The 23,407-nt window shown below is 44.2% G+C and overlaps 1 protein-coding gene across 1 annotated transcript; it reads right to left on the bottom strand.

Moving 5' to 3' along the window:
- Window position 1: 1 nt before the first annotated feature.
- On the bottom strand, window positions 2–23,095 carry myo19 (myosin XIX; the record flags this gene model as incomplete). The annotated part of the gene is made up of 24 exons (XM_080549454.1): window positions 2–151; window positions 1,163–1,489; window positions 1,767–1,852; window positions 2,574–2,703; window positions 3,708–3,865; window positions 4,797–4,876; window positions 4,973–5,043; window positions 5,505–5,612; window positions 5,799–5,939; window positions 6,051–6,227; window positions 6,623–6,736; window positions 7,127–7,248; window positions 7,344–7,417; window positions 8,710–8,878; window positions 10,278–10,368; window positions 10,477–10,553; window positions 11,171–11,267; window positions 13,025–13,127; window positions 13,342–13,411; window positions 13,827–13,959; window positions 18,453–18,566; window positions 18,815–18,963; window positions 20,156–20,297; window positions 22,997–23,095. 24 exons carry the CDS (start codon window positions 23,093–23,095, stop codon window positions 32–34), a joined length of 2,952 nt encoding a protein of 983 aa, XP_080405580.1. The 3' UTR covers window positions 2–31.
- Between the last annotated feature and the right edge of the window lie 312 nt (window positions 23,096–23,407).

Genomic DNA, 23,407 nt, shown 5'->3' with positions numbered 1-23,407 from the left:
CAGGGACATAGAAATACAATCATAGAATGGATCACACTAAGGTTTTCTCTAAAAGGATCTGGTTGAATCCAGTCACTCCATCACACTTCTGTTCTGGATGCACGTCAGCGTAGAGCAGTGGAGAACGCTGGTAGTGGAGCTTAACAGACCCCTAAAGAGGAACAGGACCACTTTAACACAATACAAAATGAACGTGTCTTGAAATTCACTAATATGAGTATCTTTGTAGCAATTAGAGTGTAAACAATGTTCTGTACATACTGTATATAACAGTGATTATTTACAGTTGTTTATTCACAATTAATTGTTCAATGATTCCACCCCTTAGAAGACCCAAACATACATGTACTGTACAACGCCCTGCATAAGTAATGGGCCAGTGAAGCATTCTTCTCTTCTTTTGGCTCGAGTCCAAAGTTTGGATTTGAAATCAAACACAAGGTTAAAGTAGGGATTCTCAGCTTTTATTTAAGGGTCTTTGAGTGTTTCTGCTAAGTCAGGCGTGTTCCCTCGCATCATTTGTGCCGGCATAAAAGAGTAAAAAGTATTGTTTCTAGGCTTTCCGTTTGCCTTGGAGTCTATATGGGTGTCTGTCAACATGTGGACGATTTGTGCAGACATCAAATAGCTGTCAATATCTACTGTTGATTCTAGGCTTTCCGTTTGCCTTGGAGTCTGCCATTGGTGTCTGTCAACATGTGTTACAAAAGAGGTGTCAGTAAAAGGCAAAGAAGCCATTATTGTGGCCTGGGGTGGTCCAGTGGTCTAGCACCACGGGCTACAGTGCACACTATGCCCATGTCGGCATGGGCTCGAATCCGGGTCGCAGACTTCAGGCAGTTCTTGCATGCAAAGGTCGACCAAATAACATGAGTGCTTAATTTGGACATGATATTAATCTGTCCCATTCCTTTTGGTGCCCTGAAATAGGGGAACTATGAATAAAAAAGTGATTTAGTCATTTATAATAACATGCATACCAAATACCATATCAAATAAAAGCAGAGAATCTATACTTTAACCCCCTTTGTTTGATTTAAAATCCAAACTCTTAGAGTATAGAGCCAAAAGAAGAAAACAATTCACTGTCCCAGTATTAATGCAGGGCGCTGCATAACCCAAAGTGAATATGTTGGTGTGAGGAGAGGGGCTGTAGTCTTACCCTGGGCCGAGCCCTGATGGAAGCAACACCTTGCTTGAACTGGTTGGTCTCCACCTTGTACTCCCCGCCCCTGAAGGGCACGTTGAGGCACGCCATCACTGACATCATGTTCTGGAAGCCGCTGGCGGTCATGGACACAGTGATGGAGGGGGCGGAGGCCAGGGCCAGGCCCAGGGGCCAGCCCCGCACCATCACAGGCTCCTGGAAGCTAGAGAGCTGCACTGAGCCCGTCTCCCTTAGGAGGGGGTCCAACACTGGAAGACCCTCCTCCTCCTGGAGGTCCTCTGCATTGTCCAGCTCAGCCTCGGCCAAGGCGTCTCTCAGCATCTGCAGCATGAGGACAGAGTCACGCTACACAGCTCACCACAGGAAACGACAGACACTGGATACTTAATAAAACCATGGTTGTGGCCTGGGGTGGTCCGGTGGTCTAGCACCGCGGTCTACAGTGTACAAATATGCCCATGTTGGCATGGGTTCGGATCCGGCCCCATGCCCTGCTGACATGCCCTCTCTCCCTTCTTCTCCTTACTTTCCAGTCTGTCTTAAATAACTTTAAAATAAAACCATGGTTAGGATCATCCGTAGCTCCTTTGCTGCTCACCCTCCACTTCCTCCAGGATGTTTGTATGACTGCTGCTGCTCTCTGCCACCTCCGGACCCCTCTCCTGACCAGCCAGGACCGCACCACTGCAGGGACAACCACAGGGAATGCTCTTGAAAGGACTTGATTTATAACAGGACAGTGGTTACATGTAAAGGTGTAGTGGTTTTATATGATGTTATACTGAGAAAGGGGAGTTGGGCAAAGCAGCACTCAAGGAAGGCCCATGTCCTTCCTGAAGGTGTGAGCCAAGGTCTGTGTCGCAGTGAACAATTGGGACGATGGACAGGGCCCATAACTTATGTAATCACAGATTTGTATAATATGATTGGTTCCCAAGAATGGTGACCTCATGACCAAGGATAGTTCTATAAATATAGAGTCCCACCATTGTTGGTGGCTGGCTTTTGCTTCCTGCTTGCTCCTGGCTGCTACGCTCATGTAACCATTTTGCTTAATAAAAGGCCTCTTTGAAGACAGTTGATCGAAGCTCTTTGTGCTTTGTAGGTTATGCTAAATCTATTAATAATCGATTAGAGGCCACAACAAAGATTCAACGCATTCAGGTTTACTAAATTAATAGGAAATTCATTCTATTCTTGTGTCATTTATCATTTTAGACGATCATTTTAACTGGTTCCCTATAGAGAATTGTAACCCTCGGTTATGTGCACGGTGTACACACTGCACCAGTCGGCCCCTGCTGGCCAGACAGCCAGGACGAGACATGGCAGACAGCTGGAGCAGGGCTGTTAACCTCTGCCTCTACTGTAACAACCACAGCCAGGGGATGTAGAGCTTTAATACCTGCTTGGATCAGGGTGGCGGCTTGTCTCTGGGCGTGGGCTCTGCGGCGGAGGTACCTGCGCCAGCAGCACTGGAGGGTGAAGGCTCTCTGGGAGAGTCCCTGGTCCCTCTGGGCCTCCAGGTGCTCCAGCTGTGGGACCAATCAGAGCTGAGGATTACGCTTCAATGGACCTTCAATGGAGCCACGCCCCCAAAATAGAAATTGTCCAATCATATCACAGCAAAAGTCACTACAGGGCAGAAAACTCGGACAAACAACAATCGCTAATATCTGATGGTGAAAAGCTCCTAGACTAAATATTCTTGAAGTAATTCTATTACTTGCTGTGGTAAATTAGAAATCAGAAATTTGCCAACTCCCGCCATTGTAAGTCATTGAATGTCATTCAGTCACGGTCGGTCAGTCAGTCAGTCACTGTCAGTGAAGCGTTGTTTGTTTGTCCCAGTTTTCAAAGGGGCGTGGCTTAGCGCTAGGTCCATTAGAGATAGGTCCATTAGAGATAGGTCCATTAGAGATAGGTCCATTAGAGATAGGTCTTAGGTCCATTTCACCGGCAGCGTTACCTCAGCGGCGCGTGTGCGTGGCAGAACTGCTGCTGGACTCTCGGTGGCGTCTTCCCTACTGGAAGTGTTTCTCCTGTGGCTCTACTGCGGAGCTGCTACTACCCTGTCTTTGTACACTGAGTTTGCCTAACCCGTACACCATCACTCGCTCTAACCCGTTAACATGAGCGCCGAAACGAAAGTCACATGCGCTACTGAGGTTGACGCAGCCAGTGAAATGTAGCCCTTAGACCTCCTTCCTGCCTCACCCCCCCTCACACGGCCTGACTATGGACAGGACAACTCTGGTTCAGGGAAGCTATGCTTCTGTTAAACAAACATGTAAGCAAAGTCCCATATGCATGTAGCTGCTCTTATGGGTTGTTTACATGTGGCTGCTCTTATGGGCTGTGGGCCCGCTGAACAATTGACTTATTTTTTACAATAATAATTTTGCCCTGCTGAGAACAGATCAACCACAGAAGTTAGATAGATAGATTTATGATAAAGATCACAATGATACTACATAGACATGCATTACCAAAGCCTATTGCATTACTAAGCATTTCCTGAATAGCATGCGCCACTTACCATGGACTGCGTCAGAAATACTTTGGTCTTCCCACAATGCACCAGCGAGCTGCGGGTCTCACTGTCCAGATGGTGCGAGGGGTCAAGAGACTGGCGTTCTAACACCACTCTGAGCACACCTGCCACTGCCAAGCAAAGGCTGTTGTCAGCCTCCAGTCCTGAGACAGAGGGGTGGATGGGGTCAGACACAGAGGGTGGATGGGGTCAGACACAGAGGGGTGGATGGGGTTAGACAGAGGCTAGAAGCAGCTAGGCACTGCACACAGACATACTGCAGGGTGAACAGAATCTGGTAGCAAGTCAAAATGGGCTGCATGCAGCAACTCCAACAAATGTTATACTATAGTTATATAGGCTAGTATATATAGTATAGTTATATAGTATATATAGTATAGTTATATAGTTATACTACAGTTCAATTTTGATTCAAGTACAATGGAGGAATGAGTTAACTTGGTTGCATCAAGATTATAGTCACACTCGTTTTAATGGCCAAACCACACAGTGAGTGACCTTGTATAGTGTATATAGACACATTATATCAACCTGTAAACCCAGAGACTTTGAGTATGCAGATGTAAAGAGCATGTAAGGTCATATTCTGATTCTTGAGTAATAACTCACCACAAGAATGATCAATTAGCATAACACGTAAACAATTTAGCTCCAGAAAACAATCGCATAATATACATTTGACAGTCAGCCAGAGAGCCAATACAATGGCTATGCAAGGTCAGGAAATGGAAGCTCAGTGCACCATGCAATAAAGATTACAATAATTTGACATGCTTTTACCTGAGAGAGTCTAAAAGAGTTGCAAACTTAGTTAGAACAGTCCTGCTTTTATGCATCACATTTGAAAGGTCTCCACAGTAGAGAGCAGAGGGGAGGGTAGAGGATCGAATCAAACGAGAGGAGAGTTAGCAGAGGAGAAGGAAAAGAAGAACAATTAGCAGAATAAATAAGTTCCCATTGTATTCACCCTGTTGTGTTAACTGTAACCCTAAAATGTATTTCAAATGCATGTCGTGTCACCACAAACTACTAGAATTCTACTACTAGAACCTTCTATCATGACGTCAGACTTACCATTCTCACCAGCCCCTTGAGAAGAGACTGAAGAGTTGGAGATCAGTCCATAACGTTGTAGAAAACTTGTGAAGGGAATTCTGCATATGGAGGTAAACAACGTGATTACAAGGTTCAGTCAACTTCAAATGGAGAGATATACTGTACAACAGTACGTTTCTTTTTAGCAATATTACCTTATTGGAAAGCCTGCTGCACTGATATGTATGGTCTCCACTATTCCACAGGCCTCCAGTTGCATAATAACCTAATAATAAATGAAAAAAGGTCTTCATAAGAGAGTAGAAATTTAAGAGTGTGTCTCTAGATATCCTAACTAACATGTATTTAAAATAGACAACCCATTATATGTATCATTTTGTTGTAAAAGGCATCTAATGATGTACTTTGGCTCAGGCCAGATAGTAATTGATTCTACATTCCAATAATTAGATCAATATCAAATCATGCCTAAATGTCAAATGCTATCATGTCATCATGAAAAAGTAGGACAGGTTCGGCCCCATTGGGCTATGACATTAACATAAGTGAATATATGAAAACCACATATCTGCCTGTATGAAAACGTGATGTGTTTAGATTTCAATAATTGCACATTCGATTTTTTTCCACATTTGAGTCTTGTCATGAATGTGTTCTAGACCAATCCGGCCCTCTAGATAAACGTGTTCACTGAGCCCAGTTTAGATGATGATTCATGCATGCTACCTCCTCCTTGATGAAGGTCAGCGGTCTGCAGTCTGGGTTGGGCTTGATGCAGCGGGTGTAGTGAGGAGTGGTGCTGTGTAAGATCTTCATCAGACTCTCCAGAGAGTTCTACAGAATAATACAACAGACCAACATGTGACCACTAAGCTGAAGGAGCCTTAACAACTACAGGATTATACAACAGTTACCGGTAGTTCCGACCAAGTCATTTGATTGGACAAGAGGCATTCCATGAGTGTCGATTAATTATCCAACAGCAGGATATTGCACAGTAACACAGCCGGTTTCCCTCACCTTGAACTTGGAGACGACTGTTACCACTTTGCTGAGTCCCCTGGTGGTTGTGTTCTCTGGGTCTCTGTCAGCAAACAGCTGCTGAAGCAGAGGGTTCTGGGACTTCTGAAGCAACTGGATGAGCTCTGGAGGCACTGGGTCCTACAGGCAGGAAGTGACGTATTGGGATGTGGAAAGTGGAAAATAACATTCTAATGAAACTTTTGCCCTAAACTACGGTTAGCAGCACCGCTAACTGACTTTCCACAATACCTTGTTCTTCTCCATCATGCCCTCGATCTGGTAGCCAACCTTGCCAGCGTAGTGGGCCACGGTGAAGTGGGGCTGCTTGCTGAACTTGTCCCAGCTCATGCTAGCGTTGTCAGACAGCTCCTTCTCCAGACGAACCCTGAACTGCTTAGCGTCTGAGGCTCTGTTGAGACGACACTCCTGATGGATGGATGGATGGATGGGTGGATGGATGGGTGGATGGATGGATGGGTGGATGGATGGGTGGGTGGATGGATGGATGGGTGGATGGATGGATGGGTGGATGGATGGATGGATGGATGGGTGGATGGATGGATGGGTGGATGGGTGGATGGATGGATGGATGGATGGGTGGGTGGATGGATGGATGGATGGGTGGGTGGATGGATGGATGGGTGGGTGGGTGGATGGATGGGTGGGTGGGTGGATTGGTGGATGGATGGATAAATAAAAGCAGGTTGATGAGTGAAATTGATAGTCACATAGATGAAAAGTCAGATGTGCTGTTGAGTAAAAAAGGTAAAGCAGATATGACAGCATTCCAGTTTGAATCATTATTGTGATGATGAACGGACCTCGTTGAGGAGGGAGAAGACCCCCGTGGGGTTCCCCTCGATCAGGTCCAGACACCCCTGGTTGTCCTGGTACTTGACGAAGGACCACTCCAACCCTTCTGACACATACTCCTCCTATGAAGGTGACATTCCACTGGTTAGTAATGCTTGAACACACGCTATGTCTTAGGAGCCATTTTGTATCCATTTCCTGTCCTGTCAACCTTTCAACTTGACTTTTCAAATTAAAGAAACGTGAGCTTAGAATGAGAAGGTTCTATCTCCGTCTAGGGTAGTTCAGAGATATTGAGCGTCAAAGTCTTTACATTCCATTATGTTTTGTGAGATGGAACCTTTGTATTTTATTAATTACTAACTAAAAAATGTAAACATTTTAAAAATAACACCACACAGGCATTAATAAACACCTAATGGATCAGATTATGTAAAAAACTCAATTTTGACCAAAAATGTAGATAGAACCTTATAATTCTAACGTCACGAAAAGTGAACCAGTTCGCCTACCTGTTGAGATTTGAGATAGTGGGCCACAAAGTGCTGCTGCAGTTTCTCGTTGGCGTAGTTGATGCACAGCTGCTCCAGGTTGTTGAACTGAAAGCACTCAAACCCATAGACATCCAGAAGACCTGCAGACCACCAAGAGCAGAGAGAATGAGCCTAGCCAAGGAGACAGGGGTCTGCCATCAAAACTAAATGATGAAACATAAAAACTTTACTGTACCTATGAAATTGCACCAAGTGGAGTTGTCTGCGCAAATGCTGTTGTTGATGAATGTAACCAGCCATTCAAACAATCTGTTTAGACAAGTAGAAACAAACATTCAAAACACACACCAAAAATACACAGAATAACATTACAGCAAGATCCTCTCACACACTTTCAAACATGCAGAGCTAAAGCAATCCCTCTTCTCTACCCCATTAATGACCTATTTCTTATATGGTGACATGATAACATTTGATTGAATTACAGTACTCAAAAAGGTTTGAAATGATGATGATGGAGAGGATGGGGAGAGACGTCTTCCATCGTAACAGAGTTGGACCTCAGCCCAAACACAAGCTCCTGCACTGTAATGAGGTTTGATGGTTTTAATTGGGCGGCTGTGGCGCAGGAGGTAGAGTCGCCGTCTAACGATCAAAAGGTTGGCAGATCGGCGGTTCGAGCCCCGGCTGGCCACATGTCGAAGTGTCCTTGGGCGAGACACTGAACCCAAAAATTGCTCCCAGTGAGCGGGCCAGCGCCTTGCATGGCAGCTTGCCGCCATTGGTGTGTGAATGTGTGTGTGAATGGGTGAATGAGAGGCTGTTGTAAAGCGCTTTGGAGCAGCAAAAAGGCGCTATATAAGTGCAGTCCATTTACCATTTAAAGGTTCTTTTTTTCTGATTCGGGCAGTCCCACTCCTATTTTTCATTTGATTAGATAGAGAGATAGTGAAGGTAGACAGGAAAGTAAGGAGGAGAGGGCATGGGGCCGGATACAAACCCATGCTGACATGGGCATAATGTGTGCTAGATCCCTAGACCACCCCAGGACATGAGGTTTGACGGTTTTAACCCGAATAATATTTGTATGGTTTGGTGTCATGAGGGAATTTCTATGTCTCTCTGGGTGTGTTCTCACTAGAACATTTGCTTCACTTGAAATCGGAGTTTAGGATAACATTTGCTTTGCTCTGCGTCGTTTGGAGCTGTGAGAACGCGCATTCGAAGTCACTCCCGCAGCAAACACCCGTCGGATGCTCCGCATGAAAAGGGTAGTTTCGCTCCGGTTAGAAACGACGCATCCATCACTTTGCTTCGCTTCGCTTTTGGTGAGAACGCTGCTCGAGGCGGTCCATAGGAAAACAACAGCGCATACGTGTTGATCTGGATAAGAGCGGGACGAACGGGCAATTTAAAAATTTTCTGACCAATCAACTACCATGTCTGTTGCTTCGATTGCGTATGTTACTTTGTTTACATGAAGGGCTGTGAGAACGCAAATCAGAGAAATAATTTATGCAACAATGTTGCAAACTCATCCACTTGCTCCGGGACCTGATTCAGACTTTCATGTGAAAACATGACCTCTGTCTGTCACTCACTGGGCGTAGATGAGCTTGGCCAGGCAGTCCCTCCTGACGCTGCACTCTGGGAGGGAGCAGGGCTTGAGGAGGGCGCTCTGCTTCCCCGCCCGCAGGGTCCGCACCCTCAGACACGCCTGCAGCTCCTCTGCAGGGACCCGCAGCAGCGCAGCCGTCCTCTGCAGGAAATCTACCAGAGGAACACACTGGGATCAGACTAGAGGAACACACTGGGATCAGACTACCAGAGGAACACACTGAGATCAGACTAGAGGAACACACTGAGATCAGACTACAGAGGAACACACTGGGATCAGACTACAGAGGAACACACTGGGATCAGACTACAGAGGAACACACTGGGATCAGACTACTAGAGGAACACACTGAGATCAGACTACAGAGGAACACACTAAGATCAGACTACTAGAGGAACACACTGGGATCAGACTACAGAGGAACACACTGAGATCAGACTACAGAGGAACACACTGGGATCAGACTACAGAGGAACACACTGGGATCAGACTACAGAGGAACACACTGGGATCAGACTACAGAGGAACACACTGGGATCAGACTACAGAGGAACACACTGGGATCAGACTACCAGAGGAACACACTGGGATCAGACTACAGAGGAACACACTGGGATCAGACTACAGAGGAACACACTGAGATCAGACTACTAGAGGAACACACTGGGATCAGACTACAGAGGAACACACTGAGATCAGACTACTAGAGGAACACACTGGGATCAGACTACAGAGGAACACACTGAGATCAGACTACAGAGGGACACACTGAGATCAGACTACAGAGGAACACACTGAGATCAGACTACAGAGGAACACACTGAGATCAGACTACAGAGGAACACACTGGGATCAGACTACCAGAGGAACACACTGGGATCAGACTAGAGGAACACACTGGGATCAGACTAGAGGAACACACTGGGATCAGACTAGAGGAACACACTGGGATCAGACCAGAGGAACACACTGAGATCAGTCTACCAGAGGAACACACTGGGATCAGACTACAGTTGGAACTGGAAACGACATGTAAAAATGAAATTTCTACAACAGTATGTTTGGATACTGGATTCTGATTGGCTAGCAACAGTGGTAAATATCTCAACAACCCACAGTTCAGACCACATTTTCAGTATCAATGCACCTCCCAATCAATCTGATTAAGAACACCTGTGCTGACCTACAATGCAATGGTTGATCTGGTTTATGGGACTATATTCTGTGGCGGAAGGATATATGTATTCTGAAACGATTAATGATTGTAAAAACATGAATTTAATGTTACAACTGTGTATTTATTTTTTAGATTATGTGGTGGCTGTTGTAGAAAAGCAATTGACCATTGGAGGGCGGGGGTTGTGGACTCATTTACCACTGTACAGGGTTTTCCTACTCGGCTTCGCCTTGTGCCACAACCCTGTACCAGTGGTAAATGAGTCCACAACCCCCTTCCTCTCATGGTACATTGCTTCCATATTTAAGTGGTATTTTCGGTTAGAAAAAAATCCAAATATGATATGGAATGCAATTAAAAAAGAAAAGTAGTACCTTTGGATTGCTCCTCGAGATCGCAAGGTTGCGATTCGTCCGTCGAGGAACGGAAATTCACGTTACCCAACTGAAGAAGACCGGCTAGTATCTGTAACGCAGACCACAACAGTGAGGATCGGGGTCGGTGGATGAGTGCTGATGTGGAGATCATTCAGAATATACGTACAGGATGTAGACTTCCATTGAGGTTATTTACCATAAAGATCTGTCCCTGACGCTCCGTGTTGATGCCCAGGTGCTCCATCGCCTCTACGGTCTCCGAAAAGCAGTCCTCTGGAGAACAGATAAGATAAGAATGAGCAATATCACTTATGAGAACAGATGTGGCCTGGGGTGGTCAAGTGGTCTAGCACCATGGCCTGGGGGGGTCCAGTGGTCTAGCACCATGGCCTGGGGTGGTCCAGTGGTCTAGCACCATGGCCTGGGGTGGTCCAGTGGTCTAGCACCATGGCCTGGGGTGGTCCAGTGGTCTGGCACCATGGCCTGGGGTGGTCCAGTGGTCTAGCACCATGGCCTGGGGTGGTCCAGTGGTCTAGCACCATGGCCTGGGGTGGTCCAGTGGTCTAGCACCATGGCCTGGGGTGGTCCAGTGGTCTAGCACCATGGTCTGGGGTGGTCCAGTGGTCTAGCACCATGGCCTGGGGTGGTCCAGTGGTCCAGCACCACCACCATGGCCTGGGGTGGTCCAGTGGTCTAGCACCATAGCCTGGGGTGGTCCAGTGGTCTAGCACCATGGCCTGGGGTGGTCCAGTGGTCTAGCACCATGGCCTGGGGTGGTCCAGTGGTCTAGCACCATGGCCTGGGGTGGTCCAGTGGTCCAAAATGGTACACATGCAGCATAAGACTACAAAATCTATGGTCAATCCATTTGCTGAAGGACGTCAACCTACCCTCCAAAGTATTTTCAGCATTTGGAAGCCAGGCGAAGCTTTGGTCATGTGGCATCCTCCACTCCCTCCTCTGGTCCTCTGTGGCCCCTTTCATCATCTGACAAAAACAACAACTGAGTGTCAATATAGTGCAGTGTTTCCTCTACATGCATTTATTGGTGGCGGGCCGCCACGAATGAATTTCCTCCGCCACGAATTGATTCAGTCCACAAAACAAAAAAACAAAAAAAAGTTCTCAAAAAAAAAAAGTTCTGAACATTTTAGCTGATTAAAATATATCTGATCCTAGATCAGCGCTATAATGGATGTTGACTAAAAGTGCACCTAAATCCACGCCCATCTCTCTCTAACCGCTGATCCAAAATCAGATTAATGACATTCAGTTGACGACGTGACACAAGGGCTCCTGATTGGTCTAAATGTGAACTGTGGTATTATTGTTATTGTGTACAGGCCACCGTAGTGACATCAGGGGGGTATTCCACCAACATCGCTAAAGGGAAAATCCAGGTTTAGTCTGATAAATCTCGCGAGAGTTCTTAAAAATATCCAGGCATATTCTGATAGGTCTCGCGAGAGTTAGCAAAAATAAGCCAGGATTTTCCTTTAGCGACGTTGATGGAATACCCCCCAGGTCAAGTGGGCAGGTTACGACGAGACAACAAGAGACCGGTATTGTAGAGCTTACAGAGCGAGTTAAAATAAAGACACTTACATTGAAATACAGAAGGACTCACGTGTATGTTTAATAGAATAACACGACATGGTGTCAGAAGTCCTGTAAGTGAGTGTTAAGAGTTAGATCGGCCGACAAGTGTCATTTGAGCTCGTGACGGTGAGAAGGGAGAAGAAAAGATGGATGCTAATGCTAACGCGGGAGCAGCTGCAGTCCAGAGAACGGCGCCAGTTTCAAGTGCTACGTTAGCAGACATTAGCAAGTCAAAAAACGATTCTTATGTGCCGTCACTTTAGCAACGACACAGTATTGTCAAGGGGAAAAGAAGGGGAGACGATTTTTTTTTTGACAACGGAATTACATGCTGGAAAAACATGCAGCTAAAATAAGAGACACACGGGAGAAGTACGGGAAAACAGGGCTCATGTGGGTCTCATCAAAGGTAAGAGTTTGTTTTCTTTAACTCAGCTGATACTCAGCTGTTTACCGAATGCTCCATCTGACTGTGATTTTACTTCTGTAATGTGGTGGGTTGACATAATTCACGCACGGAACTATAGGTTGAGACTATTGTTCCGTCCGTAGTACCCAAGTTGTTTAGACTGTTCTATTTACTGCTTGAGTGTGTTGTTGACAATCGTTCATGTCCTTCATTAAACGTTTAGCTTTGTCATTTGATACGCCGCCTACGACTACCATCTCTCTGCACTACAGTAAACAGTTAATCAGTAACGTTAGCCGCTTTTGTGCTCATGTAGGCCTACTTCGTATTATATTATAGCTGATGATCTTTGTGTGTGTGTATGTGACTGTCAGTCACAAGTTTATATTCTGTATAATTTTTTTAATTTTTTTGGGCCATCCTCTAGTTTTGGCTGTGATTAGAAAAAAAACAAAACAAAAAAAACATTGTTTTGAACGCGCGTGCGCGTTTCATGCGCGCGCACGCGAAAAAAATCGCGCGCTCTGCGCGCGCGGTCACGGCCATCCGCCACCATTGTAAAAATTCCTGGAGGAAACACTGTAGTGTCACAACCAAATGCAAGCAGACACGAAAACACCAATTTACAGTAATTGCCCATAAAACTGTAACTATGAATTAACGGCACTGAATGTTAACAAGTCGTATGAATGCGTCCTTGTATCACAGGTGAACGCATCCCTCCTCTTTAACCTGCCTGGTAGAAGATGTGGAAGTTTCTCTCATTAGCTGGCTGGCAGGCCACTCTGGTCTTCTCCAGCAGATAGGTTTGCACTGACGCCCCCACTAGCAGCTGGGATCTGACGGACAGAGACACATGTTTACACAAGGTGCCAGGTGTGTAGGCAGGACAACAACAGTCTCCCAATGCTCATGATCTTATTTATTTTCTCTTTTTTTACATTTAGTAGACGCTTTTATCCAAACGGCTTTTATTCACTAGGTGTCTGCAGTAATAACAAATCAGTGTCATTATTATTAACATAAAGGGGTCAAAATCACAACCAGAAGTACCTGTTCAGCTGGAGCTGGATGTATTTTCCGAAACGACTGCTGTTGTTGTTCCGTAGCGTGCAAGCATTGCCTACATGAGGGTGAGTGAATGAAGGTTGGAATAACTAGGGCCCAGAAGTTATGCACTTCAAAATGTTTAATCCCTATCTGATCGGATCAGATTTGGATTTTGGGAAAGTTCAAAACCAAACAACAGGATTAGGATCACTTTGATATCCGATCAGATCAGAAAATCAAATCCAAGCTTTAATCTGGATTTATTCAGGACCTAGTAATGTTGAAAAGTCTGAATCTAGATCAGGGTGATCCTATCCGGAATTGCTTTGAAATACCGGTACTGGGACAAAATCTGGCCGAGTTGTCTGATCCTGGATCACAAAAAAAAATCTGATCGGATCTGATTGAGATTAAAAGTTTTGAACTACTGGGCCTTGATGTCTACAGGTATCACCAGCAGGACAGCAGGCTGAAGCTGCCTGACTCACCAAAGGCCTCCATGATGGGGTTGGAGTCCAGGACCCTCTTCTCTATCCTCTCCACCGTGTCCTGACACGTCAGCTGGGAGGAGGAGGCGGCTACTGTGGCGTAGTACTTCATCAGGCACCGCGACGTCCATGTCTACAACAACAACATATGTCAAAATACGAATACATGAACTTTTTTTAGACACACACACACACACACACACACACACACACACAGACACAGACACACACTCAGACACAGACTCAGACAGAGACACACTCACACACACACACACACACACACACACACACACTCAGGCACTCAGACACTCAGACACTCAGACACTCAGACACTCAGACACAGACACACTCAGACACAGACAGACACACACAAATTTGTTATTTTTTGATTGATTTAAAAACTAAACGTTTTTAAAAAGGTGCTAAAAGTCAAACATAAATTGCATGAGTTTCTATAAACTTCTTTGACAAGGTAATAAAATAATTAGGGATGCACGATATTATCGGCCCGATATTGGGAAATTAATGTTATTAAATATTTATCGGTTTTATTACATTTTAGCCGATATAGAGCCGATAATATGAAGCCGGAAATATTTCCGGTTCCGGTTGTAGCGCTCATGATGCTGCGCCTGCGTACAGCCACGCAGTGTAGAGACGAGAGCGAAACGGTGAGGACATTTTTTCAGAGTTTCTGAGGCAGATAGTGCGTTTGCAATTTGCAATTCATGTTCGGCAAAAGTTCGGAGAGGAGGGCAAAGGTCTACGAGTTGCAACACTACGAATATCATAAGTCACCTGAAGATTCACCATTGCAAGCACGCTGTATTGGTTCTCCAGCTGCACTACCGCGGAGAGAAATGCGCTACAGAGAGTCGTGAGAACAGCACAGAAGATCACCGGCGCCCCCCTCCCCTCTCTGGAAGAGCTGTACAACACACGCTGTCTCAGGAAGGCCTCCAAGATCTCCAGGGACCCTACCCACCCTGGGTACGAACACTTTACCCGGCTGCCCTCGAAAAGGCGGTTCAGGACCTTGGCCGCAAGGACAAACAGACTGAAGAACAGCTTCTACCACAGGGCCGTCCAGGCCCTGAACACAGCAAAGACCTAGGTTCTGGGCCCTGGACAGTCTGGACGGATTGATGGCAGCTGCTGGACTGAAAAAATCAGGTGTAGTGCTGAGGCACAAATATGTACATTTCAAGCCTGCAAACTGCGACACTTTAAATAAATGTGCAATAACACTATTGTGCAATATGACAACCCTAGTCGTCTATCTGTACAGTATAGTACAGTGGATAGTGTACATAGCCTTTATTTATGTAAACCAGCTCCTTCCCTTCTTGTGATTTTTTTTAAAAAGTGTTTTTTTTTCTTTCCTAACACCAGGGAAGCCACCCCTCCTAAATTTCGTTGTTTGGTACCTGTACTGTAGCAATGACAATAAAGACCATTCATTAATTAATTAATTCATATGATTTTGGCATTGAATACAGCGATGAGGGAACGAAAACAGTTAACAGAAACGCGTGTCGCAGAAATGCTTCACGCGTGTCGTATGCACATAATATGCGCACAATGCATATATGGGCTACACCACTCGCATACGTGAAACCGCTATAAATAGCTCTCTTAATATGTATACTTTGAGGAATTCAATTGATGTTTAGCAATTTCCGGGTCCAAACCAGAAATTCCCTGCACCATAATACCAGTGTACTACAGCGGTAGAATGACAGTTCAATCGTTTTTTAGACTCTGATTTATTCATACAACAAGGGACACAGCACATTCCCGTTTTTCCCATATTTGTCAGTGTCTTTGAGCCTCGGAAAAGCGCTATACAAATATAATGAATTATTATTATTACTGAGTCATTTCGAAGAGAGCGCCTCAGCCAACGTTGGACCCGGAAACACGTTACGACTTAACAACCGAATTGATTCATTGTTATAAGTAAGTAAGTAAGTACATTTTATTTATAAAGCACCTTTCGAAACAAGGTTACAAAGTGCTGTACAGTGGACATCACATAAAAACAATCAGGTAAAAACAAGTTAACACAAGGCACATAAGGGCATAAGAGCAATAAAACAACAAGAGATAAAACAAAACAATGACCTATAGAAGTGGGTCAGGTGAAAATGTCATAGAATAAAGTGCAAACAAAACAGGTGTGTTTTTAACAAGTTCTTAAAACAATTAACAGATTGAGCATTCTTTATCGACACTGGGAGGGCGTTCCACAGTGTGGGAGCCACTACTACAAAAGCTCGGTCACCCTTGGTTCTGAGGTTGGTCGAGGGTATGACCAGAAGGCCCTTGTCCGAGGACCTGAGAGATCTCACATTGGGCTTTGCCTGTAATAATTCCGAGATATAGAGAGGGGCCAGCCCGTGTAATGCCTTATAAGTTATTAAAAGGATTTTAAAATCAATTCTGGATTTAACGGGTAGCCAGTGAAGAGCGGCCAAAACCGGGGTTATATGAGCTCTGCGATGTGTGTTAGTGAGAATTCTGGCAGCTGTGTTTTGTACTAATTGTAGTCGGTTAATAGAAGAGCGGCTGAGGATAGAGTAGAGTCCGTTACAGTAGTCTAGACGTGAGGAGATAAATGCGTGCATGATTTTTTCGAGGTCTTGAGAAGTAAGGATTGGTTTGATTTTTGCGATATTGCGAAGATGGTAGAAACATGACTGTGTGACCTTTTTGGGGGGATGGGGAAAAAACTGGCGGCCATGCTGGCCAATCCCTCCCACCCGATGTACTGCGAGCTGGCGGGGATGAGGAGCAAGTTCAGCCACAGATTTGTTCTCCCCCGTCAAAGTACAAAAAGATTTGGACAGTCCTTTATTCCAGCTGCACTCCGACTCTACAACCAGGCCCTGCAGGGTGGGGGAGACCTGGAGCTGAGAGGCCGTTAAGACTGCTACTTGGACTATACATGCACTTGAGCACTTTATCTTGCACTGTTTACTTATTGAGCCTGCACTGTTTTATTTATTTATTTATTGAATGTTTTTCTGTCTGCCCTACTAAGCTGTTTGACAACACAATTTCCCCATTGGGGACAATAAAGGTTTTCATTCATTCATTCATTTTTTACACGGTATTCAAAATTCAAGTGGCTATCAAAAAAGACTCCCAGATTTTTGCCGGTGTTACTTACATTGGATGCCAATGAACCGAGGGACCGCCGAATTTCATTCGAGGTACTCTCAGGGCCTATAACTAGTATCTCAGTTTTATCTGCATTTAACTGTAGGAAGTTTTGTGCCATCCAATTATTTATTCCAGCAATACAGTCATGTAAGATGGTGAGTTTGCTGAGATCACTTGGTTTAAAAGAAACATAATTGCGTATCATCTGCATAACAGTGATAGGATATGCCATCAAAACTATAAATAAGAGCACCAAGGGGTAACATGTAGAGGGAGAACAGGATTGGACCAAGGATTGAACCCTGGGGGACCCCACAGGCCAAGGGAGATGTGGAGGAGACATAGCTGTCGATAGCGACAGCCACACTTCTCCCTGACAGATAGGACGAAAACCATTTCAGAGCTACCCCATCTAAACCCACCCACTGTTGGAGCCTATTTAAAAGGATGTCGTGGTAAATAGTGTCAAATGCTGCGCTTAAGTCAAGCAGCAGCAGTACTGAGCACTCTCCGACATCAGCCCTCATAATGATGTCACTCGACACTCTAAGAAGTGCAGTCTCGGTGCTGTGCTTCTGACGGAAGCCAGACTGAAATTTATCAAACAACTTGTTATTGTCAAGAAATTGTAAAAGTTGGTTACAAACAACTTTTTCCAGGACCTTCGAAATGAATGGGAGTTTGGAGATTGGCCGGTAATTACTGTGGACTAGACAAGGCCTGTTTTTTTTAGGAGAGGTTGGATGATGGCATGTTTGAAATGATCAGGCACACACCCAGAGGATATGGAACTGTTAATAATAGACAAAATGTAGGGACTGAGGCTATTGAAGACAGCTTTTAAAAGTGAGGTTGGGATGGTGTCAACAGGACTAGAGGAGGGGTTCATGAGTGAGATAATTGGGGTAAGATCATCTAAGGAGATAATGTTGAACTGGCGTAGCGAGGGAGCTGGAGGAGGCTGGTCGACAATGATGATGTTTGGAGGTGTTATCTTGGATCTTATATTGTTAACTGTTGTTGTCCGGAGGTAATCGGCTATCGGTTTACATGGCTTGTAAATATACTTTCGTTTTAGGACGTGTTCAAAAGCAAGGACTGTGTGATCATCTAATTATGTGTAGTTATGTGTTTTTTGCATGTTGATGTTCTATCAGCATGTTGTGATGTTATTAAAATACAGTTGAAACTTTCGTAGTGCTGTGCTTTGTTAGCCGCTAGCTGTTAGCAGTGTTTGTTTCCGGTTTCCTGGATGACAGCCTTTCTTACCTTCAGGTGTGCATGAACTACAGGTTATCAACTGTGAAATTATATCTGTTCTCATATCGGTTATCATATCGGTTATCGACCACGAGAAGCGGGTAAACATCGGTTATCGGTATTGGTTGGAAAAAATGCATATCGTGCATCCCTAAAAAGAATACAACATATAATAATGATGGACATGTTTGGAGGGTTGACCTTTCCTGCTCCGCTTTCCCCGCTGACCACCAGGGACTGGTCAACAGGCTCCACCCCCCCCTGCACGTTCCTGTACGCCTCCTCCGCCACGATGAAGATATGGGGCTTGAACTCCTTTGCAAAGAAAAACAATCATGTTTTTTAATGTTAATAAATAAATACTAATAATACCTTATGAGTAATGCTCACTTTGTTGAATCAAATTCACATAGTAAATGTCCCAAAGTTCAAACTAATTATTCAGAAACAAATATGTATTGTGTTATTTAATAGTCTCAGAAAGACATTACAAAGAAGACAGTTGGCCATTGCTCAGAGATAATCCATGATAATAACATTGAGAACCAGGCAGGTGGTGGTACCTGGGGCTGAGGGGCACTATGATACTCCTTCATCACGTCCAGGGAGTAGAGGTCTGGGATGGGCTGGAAGGGGTTCAGGGCCACCAGGGTGCAGCCTGCATGGGTGTAGAACACCCTGGTGCGGTACCTGGCCTGCAGGCATCTCAGCACTGAAACACAATGGGAGGAAAACATTTAATAATCTAACTCTAACCCTAAACACAACTACAACAATGGGTTAAAAACCACACTTCAGTGGAAATGTAACCTATGGGTTGAATATCACCTAGCTTTAATAAGAAAAACATAAAGAAGTGAACTTTACTCATTCAGCTACTCATAGAGATTGACTGCAGTTTGCTAAATGACTTAAATGTAAGTTTCAGTTCCAAAGCAACAACAAGCTTGACCCCTAGAGAGCCACTGTTGGTAGGGATGCACCCATACCGTTCATTGCCACCGATACAGGTCACCGATAATCTATGAGAAATATCGGCCGATACACTGCCGATACCGATCAAATAATAGGCTAATACTAATAGTAATAATAGCTACAACACAGGTAACATTCGTGTATCTGCGACTGCTGCGCATGCTCAACTCTCCCGGTGCATACTGGGAACTGGAGTCCTAATGTTATAAACACATAACACCACATACACCGCCGACTTAAGCCCTTTTCACACATAGTTCCCTGTAAATTACATAGAATCCCAACCCGGGACCGGCAGTGAATTTCGTCGTTCACACCTGAGCTAAATGCCCTAAGATTCCCAAGATAATGTGCCTTTACAGACATGTCAATGGCATTCCCAGGTTTGCACAAGCTACTTGAATCACGCATTCAACTGGATGCAGAACTGGGATGTAGTAGACGTGAATTCGAAGAGTGGCAGTTGCTGATGTTGATGACCTTTGTTCAGGCACAGTTGGGTGTGTGTAAATTACATACGCAATAGTGATCATAACTCAGTTTTATATGTATTCATCATCATATCTTTCACATTATTTTAACAGTGAGTTAACTCGTATTATGCTTACCATCACCACGTTCGCACGCCAACTAAAGCACTTGATTACCGTTGATATAAAACATACCGTACTATATCAGTCAGTACAACAATGGGAGAACTTGGTGATGGTAAGCATAATACGATTCAACTCAATTAGACATATTGCTAGTAACAATAAACAGGTTAATGAGCATGCAACAATGAATTGGCTCGCGTTGTTTGCGTCATTGACCGGTTGTCGTGATCGGCGACTAGACAGCATCATCGGATTTCCCCAATCTCATATTTTTACTGATTAGCGTCTGATTCCGATCAGCTGCCTGATCGGGCCATCCTTAACTGTTGGTACCTGTTGTTGGTGTCACTGGGTTGACTTTGGTAAGGTCATCGTAGGTGTGCAGTTGACCCTCATCGATGAGAAAGGCTCTGACCTCTCCCTCCAAAGAGTCATTGAGAGACTGCCGACGGATCTTCTTACTGACTCCTTTCACCTGCAGCAGCCCCAGGGGGGAAAGGAAAAGGGTTATTTACCACTGCCTGAAGCTCATGTGAGTATTGATACAAGACACAATTCGGAAGTTGACATACACCCTAGCCAAATACATTTAAACTCAGTTAATCCTAGAAAACACTCTCTGTTTTAGGTCAGTTAGGATCACTACTGATCACTAGTACTAATGTGAAATGTCAGAATAATAGTATAGAGAATTATTTCTTTCAGATTTTATTTCTTTCAGCACATTCCCAGTGGGTCAGAAGTTTACATACACTTAGTTAGTATTTGGTAGAATTGCCTTTAAATTGTATAACTTGGGTTTCGGGTAGCCTTCCACAAGCTTCCCACAATAAGTTGGTGGAATTTTGGCCCATTCCTCCTGACAGAACTGGTGTGACTCAGGTTTGTCAGGTTTGTAGGCCTCCTTGCTCGCACACACTTTTTCAGTTCTGCCCACAAATCTTCTATAGGCTTGAGGTCAGGGCTTTGTGATGGCCATACCAACACCTCGACTTTGTTGTCTTTTAAGCCATTTTGCCACAACTTTGGAAGTATGCTTGGGGTCATTGTCCATGGAAGACCCATTTGTGACCAAGCTTTAACTTCCTGGCTGATGTCTTGAGATGTTCCTTCAATATATCCACATAGTTTTCCTTCCTCATGATGCCATCTATTTTGTGAAGTGCACCAGTCCCTCCTGCAGCAAAGCCCCCCGACAACATGATGCTGCCACCCCCGCGCTTCACGGTTGGGATGGTGTTCTTTGACTTGCAAGGCTCCCCCTTTTTCCTCCAAACATAACGATGGTCATTATGGTCAAACAGTTAGTCTGGCTCTTTTATGGCGGTACGTTCATCTCTAGGAGACATAATGCGTCTCGTTCCTGAGAGGTATGAAGGCTGTGTGGTCCCATGGTGTTTATACCTCGGTGCTACTGTTTGTACAGATGAACGTGGTACCTTCAGGTGTTTGGAAATTTCTCCCAAGGATGCACTAGACTTGTGGAGGTCCACAATTTCTTTTCTGAGGTCTTGGCTGATTTCTTTTGATTTTCCCATGATGTCAAGCAAAGAGGCACTAAGTTTGAAGGTAGGCCTTAAAATACATCAACAGGTACACCAAAGTGACTCAAATTATGTCAGAAGCTTCTAAAGCCATGACATCATTTTCTGGAATGTTTCAAGCTGTTTAAAGGCACAGTCAACTTAGTGTGTAAACGTATGAGCCACTGGAATTGTGATATAGTGAATTATAAGTGAAATAATCTGTCTGTAAACAATTGTTGGCAAAAGATGTGTCATGCACAAAGTAGTTGTCCTAACCGACTTGCCAAAACTGTAGTTTGTTAACATGAAATGAAATGAACATGAAAAATGTGCTTGAATGACACACCTAAGTGTATCTAAACGTTTTTCAACTGTAGATTGCATAGAATAGAAACTGTAGGCTATGTGAACTGTGTACATGAATTAGAAGACCAATAGGGAACTTTTCACTCTCAGGCAAAGCGACTGTGACTGTTCACTATTGTACCTTTCCAGGGTCTTATCTTGAGGCAGGGTGTTCATGGGAGTCAATTAGGAGAGCTGCGATTCTCATTGTGTATTCAGGTGATGCATTTTGGGATTAGGCCTAAACAACTGGAACTTCACTAAAGGTTTTGGACTCTTTATTTGGTAAAAAGCTACGGTAACGCAACAAACAGTCTGGACACTGCTAAAACGGCTATGTTTCTATTCAATTAAATGTTAAAAGAATAACAAAGAGGAGGAACATACAGAGATAAAGACACATCTCATATCACAACTTCTGTCAGCAAAGACTAACATTTGTAGGTTAAGCCTAAATGTAACACTCAACAGATGACCTTACAGAAACCCTTTGCACGATCAAAACATTGTCTTTCTACTTTGTAAATAAAGGCAGTGGTGGAGGACTTGGCTCCACAGCTTGTATTTCCTTTGACACTCCACAACATATAACAACATATAACATTTCAGCTCGAAATGCCTTGAATGCCAGTCTGTTTGTGCTAGATATCTTTATTGGATGTAGTTGCAAAATCCATTCCCATGCCTGAAACTGATGGTACAATCAGTTATATAAAGACATCAAAGCTAATATAGCCTAATAATAATTGGCTCGATATAATAAGCTCTATTATCCCTGCACACAGACAATTTGCACTAGTACCATTGTCACTTTATATGACCTATTATAGAATTGTTGATTGTTGCTGACTGCTGTTGTTGATCCCAAAACATGTCACTATGCTTGTCAATTACAACTGTACAAATGCGATAGGCTAAATGTGACAATTATTTCTTGATGACATTTATTATTATTTTTCTTCATAAATGTACTTAAATTAAAGGTTGAAGCTAACCCTTTTAACTCATCTTTACCTTCGCCAATAATCGTGGAGGGCATTGTAGGCTATGTGGAAATATCATGGGATGAATTTGCTCCATGATGGTTTGTTTTTGTTGGAAGTCAACTTTTTGATGGTCTTCACAAAAAATCAACGTTGTCATTCAATTATTTCACAACAAGTTCGATTAACCAACTTGCTACAATTTGACCAAAAAGCTACATATTATAATATCTAATGTTTAGTAGGTTTTATTGTTCTCTCAGTGACAGCTGAGGTGTTAGAACACAGACAGGCCCAGGGGAACACCCAGGGGAACACACCTTGTCTCCGTGTCCTGCACCGTGCTGGTTCTCCTCCAGATCCATGTGTGTCCAGGTCCCCTGCTTCTGTCGGCTTAGTTGGTTCTTGACATCAGTCATGAGAACTACAGAGGAGAGTAAACCAGACGTGTTCAACTCGTTTAGAAACCATGGTCTTCCGCCGCCATTTCACATGGGATATCACACTTTTTTCCGACTCTGTCATAAAATTCCACAAGGACAAAATAACTAAATAACTCCCCGCTCTGCTTGAAACTACTCGGGTTCAGAACGTCTGTGGCTGTGTTCGGAATGGCATACTAGCATACTGCTCATACTAGATATGACGTAGATTTTGAGTATGCAGTGCGTTCACACTGTAGATTATGTGAAATTTGAGTATGCAAGAAATGTATACTAGACTTACCAGGT

This window comes from Nansenia antarctica (genome assembly GCF_963989245.1).
Source record: "Nansenia antarctica genome assembly, chromosome: 20".
Taxonomy (NCBI): domain Eukaryota; kingdom Metazoa; phylum Chordata; class Actinopteri; order Argentiniformes; family Microstomatidae; genus Nansenia; species Nansenia antarctica.
This window is presented reverse-complemented; position numbering and strand designations above follow the sequence as displayed.